Source organism: Podarcis bocagei (genome assembly GCF_964188305.1).
Source record: "Podarcis bocagei genome assembly, chromosome: 5".
NCBI lineage: Eukaryota > Metazoa > Chordata > Lepidosauria > Squamata > Lacertidae > Podarcis > Podarcis bocagei.
In genome coordinates this window covers 41,275,738-41,302,830 of record NC_138129.1, presented here as the reverse complement: position 1 = coordinate 41,302,830, position 27,093 = coordinate 41,275,738, and the positions used below count along the sequence as shown (strand labels likewise).

The 27,093-nt window shown below is 40.9% G+C and overlaps 1 protein-coding gene and 1 long non-coding RNA gene across 11 annotated transcripts in view; one reads left to right on the top strand and one right to left on the bottom strand.

The window, feature by feature from the left end:
• The window catches only part of LOC308586714, a 150,779-nt gene extending 132,078 nt beyond the window's left edge, over positions 1-18,701 (bottom strand). Inside the window, exon 1 of the long non-coding RNA XR_014008037.1 lies at positions 18,452-18,701. This is a non-coding gene — a long non-coding RNA (uncharacterized lncRNA). The remainder of the gene's footprint in view (positions 1-18,451) is intronic.
• Positions 1-27,093, top strand: part of LOC308586658 (membrane cofactor protein-like) — a 57,527-nt gene that overhangs the window by 16,964 nt on the left and 13,470 nt on the right. For all 10 annotated transcript variants that reach the window (XM_081193474.1, XM_081193470.1, XM_081193475.1 and 7 more), the window contains 4 exons: positions 15,411-15,599; positions 21,351-21,447; positions 23,314-23,399; positions 25,408-25,605. In XM_081193474.1, the coding sequence (XP_081049600.1) occupies positions 15,411-15,599; positions 21,351-21,447; positions 23,314-23,399; positions 25,408-25,605 (570 nt within the window). The remainder of the gene's footprint in view (positions 1-15,410; positions 15,600-21,350; positions 21,448-23,313; positions 23,400-25,407; positions 25,606-27,093) is intronic.

Here is a 27,093-nt window from a genome sequence, read left to right as displayed (position 1 = left end):
TTACTTTGCGGGGGTCGGGTCCTCGAACCACAAAATTCTTCCACACATCTTTGAATCTACTAGAGTGAAGTTCTTGAGATGAATTAACTAGACTACTGAACATAGATTAAGGTTTTGATGTGTAGTTCACTGGTGTATTCAATGTGTAGTGCTACGTATAATGATTGGGGAACTGCACCTGGTGTTTGGATGTAGTGTTAGAGAATATCCATGCTCAATGCCTCATAAGTTTTCAAAATCTGAGGTTTTGTCTACATGTTATTTGGTTCCAATGTGGTTGGTTGGCTGCCCTTGCACTGTGTTCCAATGACAGAAGCAATAATGTGCATTGATTTTGTGGTTTCTTTTACATTGTTTCCTTTACATTGACATATCAGTGAAAGTGGTTTCAAATACAAGCTTTATACCTGTGATCGTATTGTTCAGAGGCTGTAGCTGCATACTAATTTCATTTCCAGCTTATCGTACTTTGTAGTAAGGCTGTGTTACCAAGCACTTTGATACACTTGTTTTCTGTGTTTGCATTTGTCTGTGTGTGTGTGTGTGTACGTGTGTGTACTACACTAGAGAACGCAACTGGCACATCATTAAATATATTAAAATGCTTTTGGAAGGACAATCTATTGAGGCACTACAGAGAGTTGTTTTAAAGAGAGATCAATGGTGATAGATGCTCCTTAGTCTGGAATGCGGATTAAATTGGGCTTCTCCATGTGCAGACACCAGATCCTCTGACAAACTCCTGCAATCCTTGTTCTCCCCAGTAACAATCTCTCTCTCTCTCTCTCTCTCTCTCTCTCTCTCTCTCTCTCTCTCTCTGTGTGTGTGTGTGTGTATTACTATATACATAAAAATGGAACACTGTCATCATGGTGTTGCTTACGCCAAAAGGAGGAGGAGAAGGTTAGACAAACCTCTCTCTGGAGTGCCCTCCCCAATTAAACCCGCCTGCAGTGAGGTTTAATGGAGAAGGGAGGCATGTCAGATATTGGTTTGCCAAATGGTTCTCTGAAGCGCCTCTTTTAAAAGGGGGTGGGGCTTAGAGTGAGGGACGGGCACACTATGAGGGTATAAGCAAGGGGGTTGGTCAGGTGTGGGGGAAGTGGGGTTGGCAAAGGGTTTGAGTGAGCAGAGGCGGCAACTGAGAGAGAGAGAGAGAGAGAGAGAGCGTGTATGTGTGTATATGTATATAAGATCTTGTATATAAGATCTATATTATATGTGTGTGTATTCTCTCTAAAGTGACACTGCCCATGTCTACTGCTTTGAATCAGTAAGTCAGGATCAGCTTATAGCAGATTTGGTCCTATAATGAATGATATCTCCTTAAGTAACATGTCCCTGCATTACCCATGGCCTTTGAAAAACATTTCTTTTTTATTTTATTTTATTTTAAGGACCACAACTTCGAACTCTACATTATATTTGTAAGTTATCTTATTATGCATTTGTTTGACTGTAATCAGGCATTTCTTTAACTATGATTGAAATACTTTACAAATAGTACTGTAAGTTATTATGTGTTCCTCTGATTTTCTTTTCCCACTAGTGTGAGAAAGTGAAACATTACTGAATAGCGCAGTATGAACACACTGTTTCATAAGAGGAAAATCCGTAACAAGGAGTCATATGGTAGCCACCGCCAATAAATTATGTGGATACTCCCTCCCTCTCCCAAATTATGTGGCTATTGCACCATAGTGAAATGGCATCTGAATGTAGTCACTCAAGAATGTAGAGTAAGACCAAGGCAGCATAGAAGCCAACTGCTAGGGGCCATGGGAGTTTCGGCCCCCACAATAAAATATTTGATGGGGCCAGGCCCCTGCAAAGTTGATGTCAACTCCCATTCAAATGGTGTGTGTGCGCACTGCATCATGTGATCAGTTATGCAGGGCAGGGCTTACCTGAGCCCCCACAATATATTATTCAAGTTGGCACCCCTGCAAGGCCATGGTTCCCTCAAAATGTCGATGAGCTGCAGCTTCAGTCATCCCTTACCATTGGCAATGGTGGCTGGGGTTGATGGAAGCCAGAGTCCAATAAGATCTGGAGGGCATCACCTTGACTATCCCGATATAGAATCTCAGACTTTTCATAATATCACAGCGAACAATTTACATTTGTAGTGAAAATCTGTGGATCTATATAGTGAATGCATACACACAAATGCTTTCATCTCTGTAGGGGCTTGAATTGAAAGCAAAGTGTAAACTTTGCCGCTTAGTAATGATAATATTCTGGTTATTTTCCTTTTCAATATTATTGTTTTCTATTTAGATTAGGGACTGGGCATTCTAGGTTTGTCCCCACCTTTTTAACAGAGGATAAGTTTGTATGGGATGTGGGTGGCGCTGTGGGTTAAACCACAGAACCTAAGGCTTGCTGATCAAAAGGTTGGCAGTTCGAATCCCCACGACGGGGTGAGCTCCCGTTGCTTGGTCCCTGCTCCTGCCAACCTAGCAGTTTGAAAGCACATCAAAGTGCAAGTAGATAAATAGGTACTGCTCTGGCGGGAAGGTAAATGGCATTTCCGTGCACTGCTCTGGTTCATGACCCGGAAGCTGTACGCCGGCTTCCTCAGTCAGTAAAGCGAGATGAGCACCGCAACCCCAGAGTCATCTGCGACTGGACCTAATGGTCAGGGGTCCCTTTACCTTTACCTTTAATTTTGTATGTACTATTAAACCATGCTTTAGCATTACAAGGACAAGCTGCAGTGAGCCCAGGCTTGCATGCTCCTCCTCCCCAATTTGTTGCCTGAGATTAGTGCTGCTAATTAAATTAGTCCTATATAGCACTTGCATTGTGGTAATACTTCATTTATAGTTTCCATCACCTTCTTTTCTCCCCCATCTCTCAGCACTTCTGGTTGTGGCATTTCTTCTTACTGTTGGTATTTTTTTCCTAAAGAAAGTTTTTGAAAAGAGAAGAAGGTAAGCTGGTCATAAATTATTGTTTAGCACAATATTCATATCCAACCCATTGCCAGTTTCTTCTCTGTAGCACCTTTGTTCAGTCATGTCTTGTGTCAGGGTCACATCTGGGGAGGGATGGTGTGTACAACAAAACAAAACTTGACTCCCCCTTCTTCTGAGCATCCTTACTGTTTCTAGACCTGATGCAGCAAGTGGTCCAAGCTCTTTGCCTTGCTTACCAGGCTCTGGGATGCTTTGTGAAATCTTGTGGGGCCATCTGAGTTTTCACAAGAACTCACAAGACTCTCCCGGAGCCCAGTAAGCAAGTCTGAGAGCTTAAAAGCTCTTTCCACACCAGGAAAACTATGCACAAAAGGAGCTTTTAAGCTCTGCCTTTCATGCATTTGATTTGTTTTATTTCAACTGGCCGTCCTTCAACCACATAAAGCTGAAATCACACATGTCAAATGCCTGGGAGTTGCAATCGTACTTTTTTTTTATCTGTTCTTATGCATTTGTAGACGCTTTAGGGTTTCTTCTTCTTCTTACAAGCATGTAGAAAGCAGGGGGTGGAGAACAGCTTGTAGCCACTCATTGTAATAGTATTCTTAAATCCAACATACTGTACGGGATACATTGGAATACATTCCCTGACCTAGAGATGAGAATAACTCATCCTCTGCAAAAAATAGTGTTTACGCAACACAGCAGAGAGGTACGTATTTGAAACCTGGCAAATAAAAGGTTAGGCTGCAATCTAAACACCTTATTTAGGGAGTAAGGACCACTGCCGATTGTGAAACTTTCTTCTGAGTAAGCATGTATAGCGCTGTGCTCTTAGTCATTCTTCTTCTTCACATGCCTGCCTCTTTCTTTTGCTTGTTCAGCCACTTGAATCAAGGAACTTTAAACCATACAGTCTTATGAAATATGGTCTGCAGAAATAGGAAACAGCACAGCTGACTTTAGCATCAAAAGGTATTATTTTTAAAGTCATTTTAATGTTGAAAATTAAATTAAGTAGCAGTTGTGACTTTGGGAGGGAGAAGGGATTCTCTTCATGCTCCTGCACCTCTACCCTTCCCAAAATAGTTATAGGGATTACAGTACAGTATATCTATGCTGCCTTTATACTGGGCAAGCTGGCTGATTCTCATGCAGATTTTCACAAAGAGATATGATTGCTTAACATATGAAGGATGGGTGGCTGAGCAAAGAAGCTTGAAGAGCATAAATTTTTTACACACATTTTCTTGCATGGCGAGTTTTCGTTTGATAACATTTCAAGCCTCCTGGAGAAGACATTCATAGAATAAATCAAGTCAAGTTCATTAATAGTCCACATATCTTTAAAGAACAAATATTTGATTTCATTCAGCTGAGTTTATTTCATTTAAAAGAAACTAAAAAATATATACGAAAGCACAATAAAAGTATATTTTTAAAAGATTGGGACAAAATTGAAACCAGTGCCTCTTAATAGTTATGTAAAAAGTTGTTCCCAGATATTTATAACTTGATATACAGACTTCACAACTGATTTAGGGTGCTTCCAGATAAGGCTTGCCGATTGGAAGGTTGGCAGTTCAAATCGCCGCAACGGAATGAGCTCCCATTGTTCTGTCCCAGCTCCTGCCAACCTAGCAGTTCGAAAGCATGCCAGTGCAAGTAGATAAATAGGTACCACTGTGACAGGAAGGTAAATGGCGTTTCCATGTACTCTAGTTTCCGTCACGGTGTTCCGTTGTGCCAGAAGCAGTTTAGTCATGCTGGTCACATGACCCAGAAAGCTGTCTGTGGACAAAGGCAGCTCCCTTGGCTTGAAAGTGAGATGAGCGCCACAACCCCATAGTCACCTTTGACTGAACTTAACCATCCAGGGGTCCTTTACCTTTTACCTTACCTAATATTGTAAAACTGGTCGTGAGATAGCACAAATGGGTTACTGTACTAAAAAAAGTAACCCTTTTTTTCCTGGAAGGGGTAATCCAGGCTAAATGGAGGGAAATGTGTTCTAGCTAGCATTTTTTTTGCCAACCACTAGAAGCACAAAGTTACCTAAGTGTGTGAGATATGACCATTGTTGAATAAATAAATCCCGGTTTCCTCCTATAGAGGGCGCATGCTACCTTTTATGTTCTCTAATTGTACTGCTTTTTAAATATGAGGAACTTAATGTTTCCGTTGGTGCAGCCTGTTTCAGCGAAAAGAAAAGAAAACTTGTTGCCACATAAATAACACATTTTTCGCACAAGCCTATTTACATTAAACCTGTTTCTTTGGTGATATAAAAAATTTCTATAGTTGCAGGTTATACATTTATTTACAGAATGCTTTAAAAGACCAAGGTTGCATACACAATCTCCTGTTTGTAGCAAAAAAAATATGTTTTTTTCAATCCGAAATCATTCATACTTGTCCTCATAATGTTTTCACTCTAGATTGATTCTATATATGGCATCCTGCATCTTGCATCCTGCATCTTGCATCTGTACACCACTAATAAACTAGCAAGCATAACACTGGAAGTAAAAACTTAAGATTAATCTTCATTTTTCCTTTTTCTGCATACAATTTGTGGATCATATTATGTTTTCTCTTCTTAGACTGCACTACAGTAGGGAGCTGTTGAGTTGAGGAGAAATGAGAAAAGCAACAGATTACCCCTGTATCAGCTGGTTTTGCATGCAAATGTAGATATTCCCTAGCTAGAAAAACATTTCCCTGAACATTTCCCTGAACAGTATTAAATGTTACATAACTTTGACTTAGATTTGCATAGAGAGTCAAGTCTTTTATTGTCTTGGACAGAATCTAATTGGATGTACTGTATAAATAAAGAACCCATCCTATTTTTTGGCACCTAAGATTTATTTCTATTTTTTTGCACATCTACCATAAGGAACAGCTAAAACATCACAAATTAGGGAATAAGCATTTGGGTTCACTAGAACTCTGTCTTCAGGCTTAAATGTTCATTAAAGACAAGAAAAGGGAAAATGTGTGTCATGGGCATATGTCATGAAACATATTTTTTCTCTTCTTGATCTTTGGCTGGTTGACATTACTGAATATCCACCTTGAAGAAGAGTTCTGAGTAATTCAAAAGCTCACTCATTACATTATTGCAGTAATTTAAGAACTAACAGTAGGTATCCAATGTAATGCTTACAGTCGATTTTTTGGGAAGAGAAGCAAACCAAGACCACCTAAATATCTATATCTCCTCTGATCATACCCCTGATTACTTAAATGTATTTTAAAATTGTGTTCCTGGAAAAGTGCTTATAACGTTTGGCTCTGTTTTCTGCTGCCTTAAGAAAGGAAACAATTGAACATTATATCTCATTAATAGAGTTTATAAGCAATTTTCTTCCAATCAGAATTTTTATTGGGATAGTCTTTGATATAGGTTGACACTAGTTCTCAACAAATCAAATTATATATACAAGGTGGTGGTTGCTGCCCCTGTGGTGCCAGGATTAAGCAATGAAAATGATTCAGTATAAACTGCATCCTATTTAATGGTGTTGTAATGAAAACCCATTAGGCTGCAATCTTATACCCATTTTACCTGGAAGTAAAGCCCACTGTACTTACTTTTGAGTGCATGTGTATAGTTTTGCACTTTGAATCTATATTTAGCTTATCTATATTTGACTTATATTTAACTTAAACGTTGGATCAATTTTATGGGTATATTAAATGGCCAGAGTTGCTAAGCGTTTGCCCAAGATGAGAAACTTTTTTAATACACTGGACTTTGGGTATAATGCTGAAGCTGCTGTACCTCCACCAGTCTTCTTCCACATACCCCAGCTGTGGTGCAAAATTAGTCGTCCTCGCTTAGGTTGGTTGGAGAAGAAGAGGGTGGAGGCACAGAGGTTACAGATTTCCTCTGTGCATCAGAGCATATAAAAGCTCAGCCATTGTCTTAACACAAGAATTGGCAAACCTGCTGGTCACAGTTTTGTTTACAATGAAGTTGCTAGGCATCTGACCTGGTTCTGGCCAAATAGGCATAGCCAGGGCCTGGAAGTGATGTACATCTGGAACATGCATCCAGGTATCCCTGTTGGCCTAATAAGCTTTTAAAGGGATCTAGGCTTAACATATCACTTGTTCTGAATGATTCTTGTTCAGTGGGCTTCTTTTGTGGTCCAGTTATCCTATAGTCCACTTCTTTTGCCAGAACCTCGTGGTGTATTAACCTTGGTTGTGTATTAACCTGAATTCCCCTGGTACCTTCTTGGGCACCGTAGCTAGGGAGACACCTGAAGGTCTGGTTGAGAGAAGGGGCCCACAATCCAGTTGGCCACTGGCTCCTTGTTTATTTTTGCTGTGGCAATTTTGGGTAGCTCTTGAACCACTTTCTGGCTTGACACTTCCAATACCTGCACTCACCTATGGCTGGTATGTGAAGACCCTTGGTAAGCCCTCTCAAAGGTAACCCACCATTTGGCAGTCTGGGAACAAATACAGAAGCAAGTGCAAGGCAGCAGGGTGTACTGGAGAGAGGGCAAGGGAGCATAGGACCTGAGACTTGGGTGGGTGATTACTCCCTCTCTCCCACACCAGTGGAAGGGGCAGGGTGCCAGTATCCTTCCTTGGTCCATAGCCCCAGGGTCCTCAAAAGAAGCTGTGGGGGGCATGAGTACAGGTGCAAGTGGGTTGAGAGTGGAGAGCGAAGCAAAGTTCACACACATGCATGACCTTACATTGAGGTCTTTGGCAGGCCTCCTGATTAGACTTTCAGCAAACATGGCGTAAGGGGTCCCGCTTGGAAGCAGGGCTTGTTTGTTTAAAGGCCCTCTGACCTCTCCCTGATATGGGGTCTACCAGATTGAACCAGAAAACACTGTTACGCAGATTCCACATGGCATGGGGATTGCTGGAGGCCCTCTTATGGAAGGCTTTGTCATAGTGGAATACAGTGGTACCTCGGGTTACATACGCTTCAGGTTACATATGCTTCAGGTTACAGACTCCGCTAACCCAGAAATAGTACCTCGGGTTAAGAACTTTGTTTCAGGATGAGAACAGAAATCGCGCAGCAGCGGCAGTGGGAGGCCCCATTAGCTAAAGTGGTGCTTCAGGTTAAAAACAGTTTCAGGTTAAGAACGGACCTCTGGAATGAATTAAGTACAAAACCAGAGGTACCACTGTAGCCCGCTTGGTGGAATAACCCGAACCCTCTTTTTTTTCATACCTCCAAGATATTTTAGGTTTCCTTTTCCCAATTCAGAAGGCAACAATGTAAAAAGGTAAATGTATTAGCCATTGGCCTCAGCCCTGACAAATTGCTACATGCCAATGGTGGGTGGGACAAGAGGGAAAGGAGATGGAGCAGCTGATGTATCTCTAACATTTTACAATAGGGTACTTTCCGGCCACGCAAAAGTTAGAGGACATCTCTCTGCTCTCCATCCAGGCAAACAAGAGGCGTTATCACAGTTCAAGAACACGTTCCAGCCAGGCAGGCAAAAGCACTATCAGATTGCGCAGACCTGGGGAGGAAGCATTAGCTTTGGAGAGGGTATGGCCTGGGCTGATTCTTCAGAATAGAAAAGGCATAAGGACTTCCCTGTTTCAGGTTGGAGTGGGGCCAGGAGGAACCGCACATCATCAGGGGTGGGGTCAAATGCACAGCTCCACAACATGTTTATTTATTTATTTATTGCCCATCCACGCAAGCAAGATATAAAGGGGTGTTTTATCCTCACTTGAGTGCCTTCTCTCCATTGCTTTGCATTTTTGTAGCGAGTAATAAGGCTTCTAACCAGGAAGTAAAGTCACTGTTATTGTTGGCATGGGGACAGCATTACAGTAAAAAGGAAGTTATTGATTTCCACTGAAAGCCAAACAAATATTATAGAAGTGAAGTACCGTACTTTACTGCTGAACTTAATGCAGGAGTAAGCTGTTTGAAAAGGCAGGTGTGAGCACATCCATTTGTGTTCTTCAGTTGCTAATATATTATTAGCTATACTCTGTTCAGCAACCACAGGAAGAAGTCAGAAAGCGGAAAGGGTGTGGGAACTGAGCATTTTCATGACATCAGTACTGTGCCCATCTGTACTGAACATTTCAGAAAGATAACATCATTTTTTAAAATAGTCTGTCCAATAAAAAGAATCAGATTGTTTGTTTTATAAAAGGAAATCACATCCTCTACAGTGCCACGAGGTAGTCTCTCTGAAGTCAGCACTTAAGTCATAAACTATATTTACTTTAAAAATCATTATGGGCTAGTTTATGTGGAAATAGATTAACCATGGAAGAGTTAAATTACTCATTTGTGCCTATGGGCAGGTGACAGTAGTAATTTTCCTTAGGCAAAAATCTCCCTCTCAAATATATTTTTTGTGTATCTGGTCTGCCCGCTGCACTATTCAGTAACAATAAAGCCTTCACCCTAATTTCAGCCTTCCTGTTTTTATGCAGGGGTGTGTGGGTGGGTGTGTGGGTGTGGGTGTGCTGGGGGAGAAAATATATAGTCAACTGAGTGGGGGGAGCATATCCATCCACATTTTTTTAGCTTTTTACATTTTTATTCCATTTTCCCTTTAAAAACATTATATATGATTAGATTTAGGAGCGTGGGGAAACTCCCTGAGTTTATAATGGTGCCAACAAATTACTCATTAATCCCATAAGATGCTAGACTTAATTTCATAATGCACAGAACAATTCCTTTCACCATGAAATTTCAGCATTCTAAAAAAGGTGATGGATTTAGAAAGATGAAAAGCTGCTTTCATCTTATTTAAAATACTTTTGTAGCAATTACCACAACACAATGAAATGGTTCTGCTTTGAGGGAACTAAAATGTTACGCTCCAGGAAAGAGCAGAATATCTGAATAATTCTTTTGATTATACAAAATCTGGATGTCCCAACAGACCTTCAGGATGATAATTCATTTATTGCTCATTACTTTATCCCACCCTTTTTATTTTAGTTTATTTATTTAATTTCTATACTGCTTTATATTTTTAAGAAAAATCTCAAAGCGGTTTACAGCATATTAAATCAAGATCCTTCTTCCAAGATGCTAATATATGGTTATCTCACATTATCTGTAGGTTAGGCTGCGAAAGAGTGACTTAAGTGGGCAGTGCTATGGCAAGGTCTGCCAGGAAAAGCACCTTAGGATGCTACAGATACCTGGCTCAACCAGCATTGAGGCTCCTATGTTGGTTCAGCAGATGATTCACTGGTGTAACTTGTTCAGCTGGCTGTGCTGAAGCCAGTGTAAGTCCCCCCAAAAGGGGTATTCTGAGGCAGGACCAGAGAGTGGGGACTTAGGCTGTTTACCTTGTTCAGCTCAGTCATGTGACCTGGCAACTTGGCATAGAGACTATTTTAAAAGCTTGTTTTCCATCTACAAGGCTTATTATAGGCAAAGCAGCAGCAGCCCCACTGCTAAATGAGATTTGGACCTGGTGTAATGTTACATTGCCTTACCCAAAGGAACTGAATGAGCTTCATGCTGAATGAAGGTTTGAAGCCTGGTATCCCAGAGGAAGTCTTAACATTGGTCCATTAGGCTACACAACAAAGAGGTATTACTTGCTGCTCAATGTAAACTGATAATAAGTTTTATTTCATTAAGTGCTTTTGATCTCAGGGTTAAAAGATAACTAAGTTTTACTCAGACCCATTTAACTAAGTTAATCATGTTCATCATTTTTGGAGTAGGACTAGTATTAAATACAACCCAATGACAATACTTATATTTACTGTTTCATGCCACACAGCAAACAAGAACTGTGCATTGTATATACTGTATAGAGAGAGAGTGCCAAAGGTTTGGTAAGCAGCTGAAGGTATCAGCCTTAGAAAAATGAATGGGTAGAACAGTTTAAGCAGCACCCATGACATAAAGGTAGACTGGTAATTTTTTTCTAGAGATATTTATACTCCTTATTATTTCCTCATGTTGCTTTATAAAACTTACCCCCCATTTCCTCATATTGTGAAAGACATGAATATATGCAAAGCAGAGAGTGGGTGAGGCTGTAAGACAAATAAAAAAAATACCCTGCTTTCATACCTTGCCTTGCTTTGGATGATGCAACAGTTCTTCAGAAAGGGAGTAACAACAATTATTTTGGCAGGATTGCCAAGAATGTGGTTGTCATGACAGTCCCTATGTCAAGGAATTGAATTTGACCTCATCACTTATACTGCTTTCTATCCTAAGTAGGCAAATCCAGCTAATCAGATTACTCCTTATCTGTTAGCTAACATAAATGCATAAGAAAGATAAACACATGAGAAGAACAATGTTGCATTTGTACTTCCTGCTTTTCTCCCACTGCCATAGCAAAATTCTGACCAGTTTCAGAGATATCACTAATGAGAAGCTATGTACTAGAAAATGAAAGCTTACAACAAAAGGCTAAGAAGGGTACTAAAATTGGTATACAGAGTGTGGAAAGAGGGAATAAAGAATCTTCTGCCAATACAGGGATTGGCAAGAAACTTGAGATAGACAAACAGAAGTACACAGGCTCTGGCAGATTGAGAATATGACACCAATGGTGGGTCCAACAGTCAAGAAGGTGGTTTCTGCATGTGCTTCAGAGGGAAGTGGGGGGCAGATGAGACACATCAACCTCATCAACCATCTAGAAGGAAAACTCTGTTCCTAAACCTCCACTGCCATATGGAATATATTTGGGAGAAGAAAAGGTTAATAATAATATAATAATTTTTATTTATACCCCGCCCTCCCCAGCCAAGGCTGGGCTCAGGGCGGCTAACAAGCAATAATAAAAACAAGTTGAATGAATACAACTTAAAAACAAGATTAAAATACAACATTAAAATATTGAAACATTAAAATAGTCAAATGTAGCCTCATCGCAGGAGGAGAAAGGAAAAGAAAAAAGAAAGAGGGGGAGGGAATCAAATTGGCTCCAAGCCAAAGGCCAGACGGAACAACTCTGTCTTACAGGCCCTGCGGAAAGAAATCAAATCCTGCAGGGCCCTGGTCTCATGAGGCAGAGCATTCCACCAGGCCGGAGCCAGAGTTGAAAAGGCCCTGGCTCTGGTTGAAGCTAATCTAACTTCCTTAGGGCCCGGGACCACTAGTGTGCTGCTATTTATGGACCTTGAGGCTCTCCATGTGGCATACCGGGAGAGGCGGTCCCGTAGGTACGAGGGTCCTAGGCCATGAAGGGCTTTAAAAGTCAAAACCAGCACCTTCAATCTGACCCTGTACTCCACCGGCAGCCAGTGCAGCTGGAAAAGCACTGGGTGAATATGCTCCCATGGCAGAGACCCCGTGAGGAGCCTCGCTGCAGCATTCTGCACCCGCTGGAGTTTCTGGGACAGCTCCAAGGGCAGCCCTGCGCAGACCAAATTACAGTAGTCAAGCCTGGAGGTGACTGTCACATGGATCACTGTGGCCAGGTCGGGGCGGGAAAGGTAAGGGACCAACTGTTTACTCTTCAACTGTTAAGAATTAAACACTACAGAAATATGTAGTATAATCCCTAAGATAGTTGGAGGGCACCTTCTGACAACTCCTGCAGCCAAGTTGATACAAAACACTGCTCTGCTTTCCTTTAGACCATTATCAGCGTGACCAAGATGGGGGTCTTATCGTCTAGGCAGCACAGGACCTCCATACACACTGCCCAAGCTTGCACCCTGGGGGTAACTTTGGTGCTGCTAATGCAGCAGACGGCTTCACTCCTGGAGACACACACCATTGCCTGTTGAGACAAATGGATGCCAGATTGTGTGCAGGGGTAGTGCTTGTGGATGGATAGTGGCAGTCAGAATTGCCCAATCCTCTTCCAAGCCAAACTAATTAAGAGAACAGGAGAATTACAAAAACTTTACATACTTGCTTCATTGAAACCATAGCAGTAGCCGGGCCGTACCAGGCCCAGGTAGGCCCTGTAGGGCGACTGTTTGGAAATGATACCAGAGTGCAATACTGTGGGGTTCACTTAGGTCCTATCTGCACTATACGTTTAAAGTAGGATGCCTTCATCTGCCCCAGATGCAAGAAAACATGTCTCTACTGCATCATACTCTACTCCAGCATAGGCAGGCGGTGCAGCCTTCCACCACTTTGACTTCACCCCTAAGGGCACACTCCTCCATTGTCACCTGAGGCAGATGGATGCCAACCAATAACACTTTAAACAGTCATGGGATATGTAGTTGGGAAGGGCGTTGAGAGTTAGGGGGCTCTTATTCCCCTCCTAGTGCTAATTTCCAGCTTGGGCTGCCATGCGCGGAGCCCGTTATCTCTTCTCCTCAGGGGTCAGAGAACAGACTCATCACGCGGCTGTTATTCGAAAGTTGGTTTCCCCTCAGTTATGGTTTCGCCCACATTTTTCACCCGCCAATCCCGAGCGCGCTCTTGCCCGCAACCTCCAACCAGCACGCGCGCAGCAGCCTTGGGGCGTTAGCTAATACCGGGAACCAATAACGGCGGAGGCGGTTCCTCCTGTGGCTCCCCCCCCCACCGCCTTCCTCTCGGCGGAGCCTCGGAGACAACGCCGCTGCTCACGCCCCTTGGCCGGAAAAGCGCGCCGCCGCCTCTTCCCGTCGAGTCGTTTCCTGGGCCTGCTCCGTCGCTTTGCTTTTCAGCTGCGGAGGGAGCAGCGGCGGCGCTTTCTCTTTCTCTGACTCCGGGCTCTCTCTCTTGTACGATGGCGCCTCTTCCCGGCTTCCCAGGCAGGGGGCGGTTTCCGTTAGCGCTGCTGCTGTTGTTTTCCTCGCTGTCCAGAGTTCAAGGTGAGGCTGGGGGGCTTCGGGATGCCGTCTCCCTCCAGAGCCGAATCATGTCCGAGGGCGAAGCAAGGCTTTCTCGGGGATGGCGAAGGCAATTCCCGCGTCCAGGGCAGGAGGGAACTGGGAGCCTGTCTATGTTTACCTGAACTTTGCTCTTTTACTATTCCCACGTGTTTGTTCATATTCTGCCTTCTGGAGCAAAAAAGATCTGCTCCGCCTTCTGCTGTGACAGCACTTCAGATATTTGGAAACAGCCACCACGTCTCCCCTTAAATCTTCCGTTTTTCTAGGCCTTACTTCATAAGACCTTTAACTATACTGGATGCCGTACTCTTGACATGCTGCTGGGCCATATGAATAATGTGTTGCAATTCTGGACAAGCCCAGAGCTTCCCTGACCTTGCTGTGGGTCCTTTTTGCTTTCTTCTTCCTTTATCTTGTACTGTTTTCAAGAGTCAAAAGCAAATAACAGGGAGCCTCCTTGACTAATGATGTCAGTACTAAGATAGGCAACCAGGCAGTGCTAGACACAGAGCCACATAAGATCACTGCATGCAGGGGAGGGCTCTTAATAAAAAAGTGACAGCCTGCCTACCTGATGCAAGAGCTTGTGTCATAAATGAGCATCCATGGTATTCACAACATACCTTGGTTTGAACACTGCAGCATGCTCTATAAGCACATTGGACATGTGCTGGACAGGCCTGGCATTTGAATACTATGTGTTTGTTTCCTTTTGCTGTCTCTTTGAATACAATTTTTATTGCATGGACTTGAAGTAGTAGTGAGACAGCTACCTAACATTCCAAATGACATTTGCAGTTACTACAGAACATGTAAATTTATTTGGTGCATTATATGTCACTAAAATTTAAGGGTGTCATTATCTTGTTGCTTCCAAAACTTCCTAAGCAGGAATAGCCAAGTATGAAGCGCTGAAGGTAAATATGTTTTTTGTACATCGCCTCACTTCCAATAAGAGGATTGTGTATTAATTCTTGAAAAGCTGAAGGCCATACTTTGGCAATAATATATGTATTTTAGGGTCAACCAAAAAGTCACAGGCAAGGTTTCAAATGAACTAGGATTTTGTTGGGGATTTGTCATGATTGCATCACTGGATTGGAGGAAGAAAACATAGATGTAAGAATTTGCAAAATTAATTAATGTTTTCATCTACTCAAGATCCTTAAAAAAACCCCAATGCTGCAATAGTTAATTGCTTACAGCTCTAGTAAATTTGTTGTGAAGAAAATAGTTCTTAATGTATGATGAAATACGTTTCTTTCTTTCTTAAAGCATTTCAGCTAGCTACTGCCTTTTTGAAAAGCATGTAATTCTTTGGCAACCTGACACTAGACTCACAAGCAGTGTGTGCAATGGGATATTAAACATGCTTCAGTGGATAGTCCCCTTCATCTTTCAGGATTTTGGCCCAGTACAGTAAGGCTGCAGTCCTATCCTCACCTTCAAGCAAGCCCCACTGAAGTCAGTAGGGCTTACTTCCAGGTAGCTATGGTTATGATTGCTCTGTACGTCTTTCTGTTGCCAGTCTTGTTCCAACAATGCTCTGTAAATGAAATCCAGGAATCTATTAGGACATGGCTCTCATTAGATCCCATTAGAGGAAAATCTCGTAGACATTTCTTTATGAGTCATCCAGTGTTCAATGCTACAATGAACTTTGACTTCGCTCCCATAGCTTCTAAGCTTCCTATCAATTTTTATTTCCAGGTGATTGCACCCATCTAAATGTACCTAATGCAAGTATACGGACGGGCGATCCAAAAGACAGTTATCCTGTTGGGACTACTTTGCAGTACCGTTGCATTCCAGGTTATGAGCCTATTCCTGGAGTGACTCTTTCTCTTACGTGTCTTGCCACTTCAAGATGGTCAACAGAAAATCCAAAGTTTTGTCAAGGTGAGTTTCACTTTGCAGAATATGTAAAACTATCGAACAGCCACCTTAGATCAGAGCAGTGAATTAGAGGAGATCCAGACACTTCAAAAAGTTAGGAAATAATACAGAAGGGTTTTCTATTGTAGTATGTTGAGGGCTTAAATTGGAAAACTAGAATATTCTAAGTATTACTCCTCCCAGTGGTGGACTTAGGTGGTGGATGCCCTTGGGACTGTAGTCACAGCGGTGCTTCTAAGAAACAAGAACAGAGAAATAGCATCCTGGGAGGAACCCCAAAGTTTGCAGAAGTACTAAATAACAACTTTTAAGAAACTAAAGAGGCAAAAATAGCCTGATGAAGATGGAACATGAACTATAATAATATTAATAATAAATTTTATTTATACCCCGCCCTCCCCAGCCAGAGTTGAGCTCAGGGCAGCTAATGCCAATAAAATCACTGTAAAAACATAATAGGGGGAAAAGGGGGGGGGGAGAGAGAAAATGCAGCCTCATTTTAAAGTAGCTGATAAGGTGGTTATCAGGTGGTTGGCTAACAGCCCGGGGTTGGAACTGAATGGAGAGGATGAATTTGTTTGGTGGAGAAAGGGCCTGACTGGCTGTCTACAAACCTTCTCTTGGAAGGTGACAGAATATCACAGCATTTTGTTGTGGCTGGTCCTATTTGTTCTTTCTAATGCGGTTTCTTTCTTGTCCTTTGCACTGTTGGCCATTATTTAATTTGATTCCAAAGTTCCATACACAGAAAAGTATTTCCTTGTGTTTAAACTGAACCTGTGTTACATTAAGCATGATGTGCCCTTCCTAGTTCTAGAATTAGATGTAATGGTAGGCTCCTGTTCTCTATTCATTGCCACATTCTGCATTCAAATGCATTTTTCTTGCATATCTCTGAAGTATTCCCTTTTAAATTTAACAATGATTACACATAGATGAGGGTTCTGCTTCAAGCAATCCAAATATATAAAAGATGAGATTGACCCAAAAAAGGCTTAAAAATGGCCTTGAGATGTCAACATGTTTGATATACTGTTCTGATTGTTAAGCCATATTAAATAACTTTTACTAGCTATAACATCTTATTTTCCAAAGCTTTTTTCATGTGACTAATTCTGTTCAAATTTATAAGGTTGCTCAATTAACATACAATTAACCAGTAGGAATTTATTGCTCCTTGTTATGTTCTGAACAACCTCTTACTCTCCAGTACCTCATATCTGTTGCTCATTTCCTTCTCTATCTGATCTTAAGTCCCTATCTTGCCCACCTAACACACCTTAATTGGATTTTTGAGGAGGCTGTGTCATGTATTTATAGTATACGACTGTGACGTAAAGCTCAGAAAGACCAGAGTGGTGATGCAGTGCTGCGAAATTCCACCATGGTGGTGTAGCTTGTAGGGCGCTGGCTGCAGGTGCAGCTTGCCTGAGGGAGGGGGAGTCAGCACTTTGGGAGGGAAAAGGAAAGGCAGTTGAGAGTTGATGTTCTTTGTGTTTTGCTGGATAGGAGCATAACTCCTGAGCTGTGTGAGAGGGATCTGTTCTGAGGATCATATCTGTAGCCAGGGAAGGAAGTCTCTGAGCTTAGTTTGAAAGATAGTGATAAGTGCCTTTTTTAGGAGTATACAGACAAGAGAAAAACTGGGAAATTGAATAGGGGACAGGAGAAAGAGTTTTTAGGGAACACTCTACTTGGGTCTCCATTCAGTAAGAAGCCTCAGGAATGTGATTTATAAAAGGTTGGGAAACCATGTTGAAGAACCCAAGTATTAAGACCTAAGCTGTAACATCTATACAATTAAGTTTAAGGAACTGAAGTGAAAAAACTGAAAAGAAGCTGTGTGTGTGCCACCTTGTTTGGAAGCCTATAACATCCACTAAATTTAATATAATATAAATAGTCTGTTTCTTGAAAGATTTCTATCTCCTTACACATCCTTTGTTTTACCAGTTTTGTTCTGTAAAATAAAACCTTTTTTTCCTATTTAATTTCTCCAAGTACCAGAGTTTTCCTCATAAAAGCAAAAAATTAACCAGTAGTTAATAGTTGATTCACCTCAGTTTCACAGCCCAAAGCTGTGAGAGACATTGGCAGCAACGCCAGACCTGTGGGAATGCCTGGCCTATAAGGGACTTATATCTGGCTGATTTAGCACCCATTTCCAGGCCAGGAGATTCAGCAGCAGAGTGGTTGTCAAAACATCTAAGAATGACGGTAAAACCGATATACCTCTTGGCCCTGTCCTAGTGAGTCTTCTCTGCTTTATTGTGTTTTTATATTAAATATATAGTAAGCTTCCGTGGACAACAATTAGCTGTAAATAAATAGTGAATAGAAATTGTATTAGGCAGCTGCTACAGCAACCTCTTTCCTAAGACGTTTAAACTAGACCTGAAGGTTGAACTAGCTTCTTTAGCTGGATGCTTTAGCTGAGATTCCTGCATTGCAGGAGGTTCGACTAGATGACCCTTGGAGTCCCTTCCAACTCTACAATTCTATGATTCTTACGATATCATGATGATGAGAGGTGTCAGCAATGACAGCTGTTTTCCTTAAGCGGGTGGGAAGGATCTTGTGTATTTAGCATTTTGGAGGTCCTCAACTTAAAATAATGACTAGATGCTGCCGCAGCCTGATTCCCCCCCCCCCCACCATGGCTGGAGATGTAAAATTTCTGAAAAGTTGAAGGAATTGGGGGGGGGGGCTGACATTCTAGGCATGAGGTGGACTGACTGGAAAATATGCACAATATTTTCTTATTGGATCTGACTTCATTATTTTCGGAATATAAGTGCACAATAGCCTAGTAGGCACACAAAACTACTGTACTTAAAAGTACTGTACAGTGGTACCTCGCAAGACGAATGCCTCGCAAGACGGAAAACGCGCAAGACGAAAGAGTTTTCCATTTTTTGAGTCGTTCCGCAAGACGAATTTCCCTATGGGCTTGCTTCGCAAGACGAAACGTCTTGCGAGTTCTTGCGAGTTTGTTTCCTTTTTCTTAAAGCCGGTAAGCCGCTAATAGCCGTGCTTCGCAAGACGAAAAAACCGCAAGACGAAGAGACTCGCGGAACAGATTAATTTCGTCTTGCAAGGCACCACTGTACTTAACTGCCCTGTCATATTCATATGAAGGCTGGTAGATCAATTTAATTAATTAATTAAAGTATAACTGTTAAATTTATTTGAACAAAATGCCTTAGTTTTGTTTGAGATAAACACAAGGGTATGGAAGCAGTATTACAACTTTGTAGTCAACAAAAGAGAATTTTTAATTATCTCAGGTGTCTTCTTTTTTGATACTAGACAGTGTCAGCACTAACAAAACTTAGAACATCTATTTTCCAGAGGTGACAAAAGGATAAGCGTACAATAAGGGAAGAAATGATCTTTCAGCTGCTTTCGACTCATGACGGAGAAAAGAAACAACCCTAAAGGCCGGATGCAGCCAACAGATGACCTTATTATGAAAAACCAATAAAACTGGATACCTGTTAGAGAAGATAGTATTTTCAAGAGTGTTTCCAGACTGTCTCTATTTTGCAGGTGGGATCCAATCTAATACCCACAAATTGAGACAGCACAGTGTATTTGGTGCCTTTGTGCAGCAAACCTGCTGCTTTTAAAAAATAGGCTTCTTGCAGGAAAGTGTGACAGGAAAATGTACTGAAGATTGTGGTATAACAGTTTTTTGACACAATGTTGTATAACCTCTCTACACACAAAAAAAGCATGAATGCTCTAACAGGTCATCTGGAAATGACCATGGTTCCTGTAGTGTTGTTGGCATCCATCTGTCTCAAGAGATGTGAGCAGCACCCAAATTACCTCCTAGGGATGCAAGCTTGGGTGGTGTGTAAGGATGTGCTGGGGTGCAAGCTTGGGTGGTGTGTAAGGATGTGCTGGGGGGCCCAGACCACCTCTTTTTATGTAAAAAAAAGTTTTTAAATTTTTCCATCCCCCCCAAATTACATTATAACAGATATCATAATTCACGAATCCCAAATTATCCCTCCCCTCCCCCCCGACTTCCCTCAACCTCCTTTTTCTAGTTTATTTTCAATATCAAATCCTGCTTATTTCCTTTCCATTCATTTTTTATATTTAATCTTATAATTTATATAAATTTTGTTATTTGTAAATGTTTACTCAAAACCTGCTAATGAGTCCAATTCTTTGCATTGTTTCTGCACATAAACCGAAAATGGTTCCCAATCTTCTTTAAGGGATTTTTTGTCCTTATTTCTTAGTCTGTCAGTTTTCCAATTTCAGCATATTCTGTAAGTCTTTCTTGCCATCCTTCTTTTGTTGGTATTTTATCGCTTTTCCATCTTTGTGCCAATAACATCCTTGCCGCAGTTGTAGCATACATAAAAAGTCTATGTTTCCCCTTTGGCAAATCTTGACCTAAAATTCCTAGCAAAAAGGCTTCTGGGATTTTAACAAAAGTTACTTTAAACATTTTTTTCATTTCATTATATATCATTTCCCAATAATTTTTAACTATTTTACAGTTCCACCATAAATGATAAAATGTGCCTTCCTTCTCTTTACACTTCCAACACTTATAGGAGCTTGATCTATACATTTTTGCCATTTTTATTGGAGTAATATACCAACGGTAAATCATTTTCATATAATTCTCTTTTAATAATATGTTGTTGTTGTTTAGTCGTTTAGTCGTGTCCGACTCTTCGTGACCCCATGGACCAGAGCACGTCTTTCTCTGCCTCCCACAGTTTGGTCAAACTCATGCTGGTAGCTTCGAGAGCACTGTCCAACCATCTCGTCCTCTGTCGTTCACTTCTCCTTGTGCCCTCAATCTTTCCCATCATCAGGGTCTTTTCCAGGGAGTCTTCTCTTCTCATGAGGTGACCAAAGTATTGGAGCCTCAGCTTCACAATCTGTCCTTCCAGTGAGCACTCAGGGCTAATTTCCTTAAGAATGGATGCGTTTGATCTTCTTGCAGTCCATGGGACTCTCAAGAGTCTCCTCCAGCACCATAATTCAAAAGCATCAATTTAATAATATACAGTCAGTAAATTTCAAATTTACTCTCCATAATTTCTCCCAGTCCTCTAATTGTATCTTCTGCCCACTTAATCATTGTGGATTTCACCTCCTAATCTTTGGTCTCCCATTCTAATAAAATACGGTACTATATATCTTTTTTTAATAGTTTAAAATTTTCATCTACAATTTCATTCTGGAATCTAGATACCGTATAACAAAAATCTTTCTTGTTATCTTCTTTAACTATCTCATTTAATTTTTGATATTGCAACCAATCTTGAACATGTTCTCTTATTCCATCAAAAATTTTAAGTTTCAATTTTCCTTCTTTCTCCTCTAACAACTCTCTATATGTAGGCCAGACTTTTTCCTCTATTTATTTTTTTGACTATTATTATTTCTATTGGCCCACTTTTGGCCTCGTTAATGTGGTTGAAAGGAAAGCAGAGCAATTTGTTTGGCACCAGCTTGGCCTCAAGAGGCTTACAAGGCGCCATCCAACCGTCTTTGGGACTCTGCTCTATATAGGATTTACTCCTTAGCCTTTTCTTCTCCTGAAGATATCTTGCAATGCAGCGGAGCTTTCCTTCTCCTAGCTTTCCTTCTCCTAGATGGGCTACCTTCCAAGGTTGAGGAGCCCCATCTGTCCCTAATCTGTCTATAGGATACCCTTTTTTAAAAAATGAATGAATGAATCAAGGTTTCATGTGCTAATGCTTGTTCTGATTTTTCTTTTAGGAAGGCTATGTCCTGCTATATCTCTTGAGAATGGCAGAATAGTAAAGGCAACAGACTTGCGATTAGGTGATGAAATAACTCTAGGCTGTAATGAGGGGTGAGTTTTAAGTCAACGTTTGTAACACTTTGCTTTGTTTAAAACTCCTGGGAGGGGTTGGTGACAGACATATATTAACTGCTACCATATTAAGCATTACTGTACTCTTAAAAATCTGCTCTATCTTATAATTATAATCATGGGTGTCCACAGAGAGGGTATGGAGGGGAGTAAATGCTCCAAATAAATTAATAAAGGGAACAGATCTACTGTTTCTGGTTGATTTTACTACCCAAGCAGTGGCAATTTGTATTCAGATTTTTCATTTTGTTTCCAGGCAGCCCTCTGTTTATGCACATTCAATATGGGAGCAACTGTGTATATGCACATTGCACCGAACCTGGAAGTGACCTGCAAAAACATCATAAAGATGTCACTGAAACATCATGGGGTGGAGCAGGGTGTTTGCAGGTTTTTTCCAATGGGTTTTAATTAAACATGATTTAACCAGCATGCACAGTGCTTTGGAATGTAACCCCGGTTAAACAGGGCTGCCCATAATTCTCATTTGGCAGAACCGCTGTCTTTCTATGGTTGGACGGCATCTGAATGTCTTTCCAATCACTACTGAAATCCTCAATTCTTTCCCTGTTTCCATTTGCTCCTTGCAGCCCTTAAGTGATTGCACTGCTGCTACAAGCCACTTCACAGCTCACTTCACAGAAAAACAATATGCCAGAATAGCACCATTACCATTAGACAATAATAATAATAATAATAATAATAATAATAATAATAATAATAATAATAATAATAATAATTTATTAGACTACACTTCAGGGTTGTCATGTATTACTCTAACTTCTCCCTTTCTCCAGCAAAATAGCAAAATAGATATAAGAATATGTTGCAGGGCTTGTTTAACCCACACTTTTGCAGTCACAGTCCTGCTCCTTGCAATATGGTAAAATAATGATGGGTTTTACAGATAGTTGTGTTGGTAATGTGATTTTTTTAAATGGTAATCAAAGGTGGGGACTCGCATAGTTTTAATGAAATACTACATGTTTAAAAGATAATGAATTCCTGCCTTTACTGCTCCCCTTTGTTTTTAAGGTGACATTCCACTCCCCATCATAGCGCAGTGCAAAACCCTCATTAGATACAGTGGTGCCTCGCAAGACGAAAAGAATCCGTTCTGTGATTCTCTTCGTCTAGCGGTTTTTTCGTCTTGCGAAGCAAGCCCATAGGAGATTCGTTTTGCGAAGCACCTCCAAAACGGAAAACTCTTTTGTCTAGCGAGTTTTCCGTCTTGCGAGGCATTCGTCTTGCGGGGCACCACTGTACCTGAATTGCATTTCAAGTAGTCCATATTGACCTGAGGAAGTGCATTATAATGAAATTAGAAAGCCCAGGCTCTCTTATGAAAGCACTACAGCCTATCATCCAAGCTATCAAGGTTTTTATGTTGGTATGACTTTATCTGGGCACTCTTTTTTAAACAAGAAATAATTCTGTATTGTAAAGTGAAGTGAATTGCTAGGTTGTTTCAACTTAGACTGACAGCAACCAGAGACAAGACTTTTCAGTTGCAGTACCCCATCTATGGAATCCTCTCTTCAGGAAACTTCTCCTGACCATATTTTTGTAACATTTCAGCAACAACAGAGACTTTTTACTTGGACTTATTACTTGAACAGATTTTAATACTACTGCTGTTAATATTCGTACTGCTGTGTTGTTTCTTTCTGCTTTTGTACTGGTGGTGGTTGGTTCCATTATTTTCTTTTTGTGTCAACTAGCAGAATTGTGACACTGTAGGGGAGAGTATAGTCTAAATAAGGTGTATGTACTGGCTAAGATATATCCTCTATCTGCACACCTACACCCTTTGCACTAAAATATAAGGTTTCTCTTTCCCTTTAGGTACAGAATAATAGGCCAAAAGACTCTTCGATGTTCCCTTATAGACAGCAAAGTTGTTTGGAACAGAGATCTTCCACTTTGCCAACGTAAGATGATTTGTTAATTCTAGCTTATTAAGGTTAATCTCAATGTGTTATAGTGTGGCTCTGTTTATTGCAAGTGTGCAAGCGTCCTCAACCAATATGTAAACTCAGGATACTTTCTGATCTTGTTCCAGATACTCACCATAATTGTTGTTTCCAACCAGCTGGCTGTATTTCTAGCTTTCCCCAGAGCAGGAAATTTGTGCAATGAAATAACGTGTTAGTTGACAAAATCACATGTTACTGGGAATTCATGAAATTGGTATTAGAGGAGAGAGGAGTTAGATGCATAAGATATTAGAGCAGGGAACCTCTGCCATTCCTTGCAAATGGGTATGTTTCATCAAGAACCCTACACAGCCTGTTCATTAAGCAACTTTTCAGTGTTCCTAGAAACAGAAAGGATTTGTCCCTCTCAATCTAGTATTTAAGTTTTAGTGGAAGTAATGGAAGCAACTTTGCTTCAGTATCATTATTCAGAGAGGATCTGAGGGAATAAAGCAGTGTATATAGAACATCCACACATTGGTGAAAGGGGTTAGTTTGAGGACCTCCAGAAGATCCTCTTCTCTGTGGTGATCTTGTATAGGGAGGTAGAGAACCATCCCTGGAGGAAAAGTGGGATAAAAATATAATAATAATGATAATGATAATAATAATAATGATAATAATAATAATGATAATAATAATAATGGTAATAATAATAATAATAATAATAATAATAATAATAATAATAATAATAATAATAATTAATTATTATTATTATTTATACCCCGCCCATCTGGCTGAGTTTCCCCAGCCACTCTGGGCGGCTCCCAATCAAGTATTAAAAACAATACAGCGTTAAATATTAAAAACTTCCCTGAACAGGGCTGCTTTAAGCAGATTAAAGAAGTAAAAAATTATTAGACTTTAACATATTCCATTTTTTAAAACCTATTTTTCTTGGGCTCACCTTTTTGCTTGGGTGTTTAAAACTTAACAATGGCCTGTGAGGAGTCTGAATTTGCGTCATTCACTGGTTGCCCCATATCATTTTGGGGGACCTATCTTCTTCTGGAGTTAGTATTCCACATGTGTGTGGATTGAGGAGGAATTGGCCGGATTATGAACCTTGATTACTGGAAGCCTCCTGAAACATCATTTAACTTTTCAGCTGAAACAGTTCCTTCTTGGCAACTTTGCATAGCTTTCAAGTGGCTTTGCCGGGTAGGAATGTTCTCTCCTCCTTCCAGTGGTTTTCAGGGGTTCAGGCTTTGTTATTTCTCTGTGTTCAGCTGTGAAGACAGCCTTGTCTTCATTGACATACACGGGGAGAAATAAAGCCTGTACCCCTGGTAATAGTGAGGAAGCTGAGGATAGTGGAATCCCTTCACAAGGAGCCACAAGGACCATCCTGGGGAGCGGGGGTTCCTGCTCAACTGTTTTCAGAGGACAGCTTTTATTCCCTGGTTTTACTGCCTCCATAAATTTCCGTGAAGAAAATAAAGCCCACTGTAAAAATAAAAACTGGGAGGAAGTTTTCTCCATCAAGGAACCTAGGGGCAACAGAGTTCTTGGTTGTGGGTTGGCTTTCTTCTTCTTCTTCTTCTTCTTCTTCTTCTTCTTCTTCTTCTTCTTCTTCTTCTTCTTCTTCTTCTTCTGTGTGTACTATTTATCCCCCCCCCCTTTCAACAGCTTTCTTGATAACTCTTTTTTCTATAGCAATCTCTGCTCTGAAGTTGGCATGGGGGCTTTGGAAGCTTCCCCTGTGTATATTTAGGGGCAACCTGCTTCACAGAAGACCCAGTTTCATTGGAGGTGGTAGAAATAGCTTCACAACAGCCCACTGTTTCAATGTTTGGCTGTCATCCAAAATGGATGCATATGCCTATAATAAATATCAAATGATTACTTTATAAAATGATACATCTTTTCAGTGAAAATAAATTTAGTCCAAATATCCCCCCTAATAGGGATGCTCTTGCAATTGTAGTCTAACTGAACTGTTAATGTTGCTTCTGCTTCCCAGGAATCCCCTGTTTCCCCCCTCCTGACATTGCCAATGGCGAACACACTGGCAGAGGTTTCCATGAGTTTGACCATGGCACAGCAATAACGTATACCTGTAAGCCTACTTTCTCCCTTATTGGAAGCCCAACCATTACGTGTTCAACTGCTGCAGATGGTAGAAATGGAGAGTGGCGTCCAGCTGCACCTGAATGTAAAGGTGATGGAAATTTATGCTTAGTAGTTTCCTTGTGATACGTTAATGTAAATAAAGTTCTTGCTAGAATGAACTATATTTGTAAGCTGCTGCTGCTATTCAGCCTCTGAGGTTTTCAGTAGGATTAAGATGCAGTATGAGATGTGCAATAGCATTGCCCCCTCAGTGAGTAGCTTGTTTTAACCTGAGTTATTTTGAGGGAAGCTTATGGCCTGATCCAGTCAAGGATAGCCACTATTAAGTCACATTGAAAACAAAGAAACTTAGATTTAGTTGTGAGTAATTTATTCCATTGAGGGACGCGGGTGGCGCTGTGGGTTAAACAACAGAGGCTAGGACTTGCCGATCAGAAGGTCGGCGATTCGAATCCCCACGACGGGGTGATCTCCTGTTGCTCGGTCCCTGCTCCTGCCCACCTAGCAGTTCAAAAGCACGTCAGAGTGCAAGTAGATAAATAGGTACCACTCTGGTGGGAAGGTAAACGGCGTTTCCGTGCGCTGCTCTGGTTTGCCAGAAGTGGCTTAGTCATGCTGGCCACATGACCCGGAAGCTGTACGCCGGTTTCCTCGGCCAATAAAGCGAGATGAGCGCCACAACCCCAGAGTCGGTCACGACTGGACCTAATGGCCAGGGGTCCCTTTACCTTTACCTAATTTATTCCATTAGTTTCATTTGGACTTAAGCGTTATTACCTTTAGCAGGAATGGGTTGTTGTGCTCAGAGTACAATGAATAATCAAAATAATATAAATTTCCTGCAGTACATGGAGGGAAGAGTATTAAGTAGTAATTGCTATTCTTTGTTGGGTTTTCTTCCTTCCTTTTTTTTTTTTTTTTTTTTTTGGCTGTCCACATTCCATGGGCTTTTTGTGCGTTATCTATACTAAACAAAAATGCTTTGAGAAGAAATCAGTAATCACTAAAATACGTAATAACCTAATGTTACCTCTTAGTATAGAGGCATAACACTATATGCTGCATTTCAGCTTCATAGAAAATGACTTGCATATGTGAGTTGCTTTTTTAAGAACAATACTCAGTAGGTAGAAATTGTCAAGTATACCTTGGTGAAATCACTTCAGCAGATGGTCTGTGAGCCAATCAATGATGTAGTCGCATTGCTGAAACTAAGCAGATTTGGGTCAGATCTGGGTCAGTTCAGTGCCCAGATGGAAGGAAAGCAGGTTATAAATGTACTAAACAAATAAACACACCCTTTAACATCCAAATCTGAGGCACTGTGAAACCTGGTCCAAAGTTACAGAGGGCTTTAAATAGTTCTTAACAATTTCTAGAAAGCCGTCCTTGAAGTGTGACCCAGACTATTTTATGGAATTGTAATAGTATAATTGCAGGGGCAGTGTTACTGTTTTTAGAGGTTAGTCTTTTGAGTCTAATCTGATTTTATCACTTTAATAGTTTCTGTCTTTGAAGCAACCTGTCAAATGAATAATGTAATATAATGAAGATTATATATTTTTATTCAACCAGT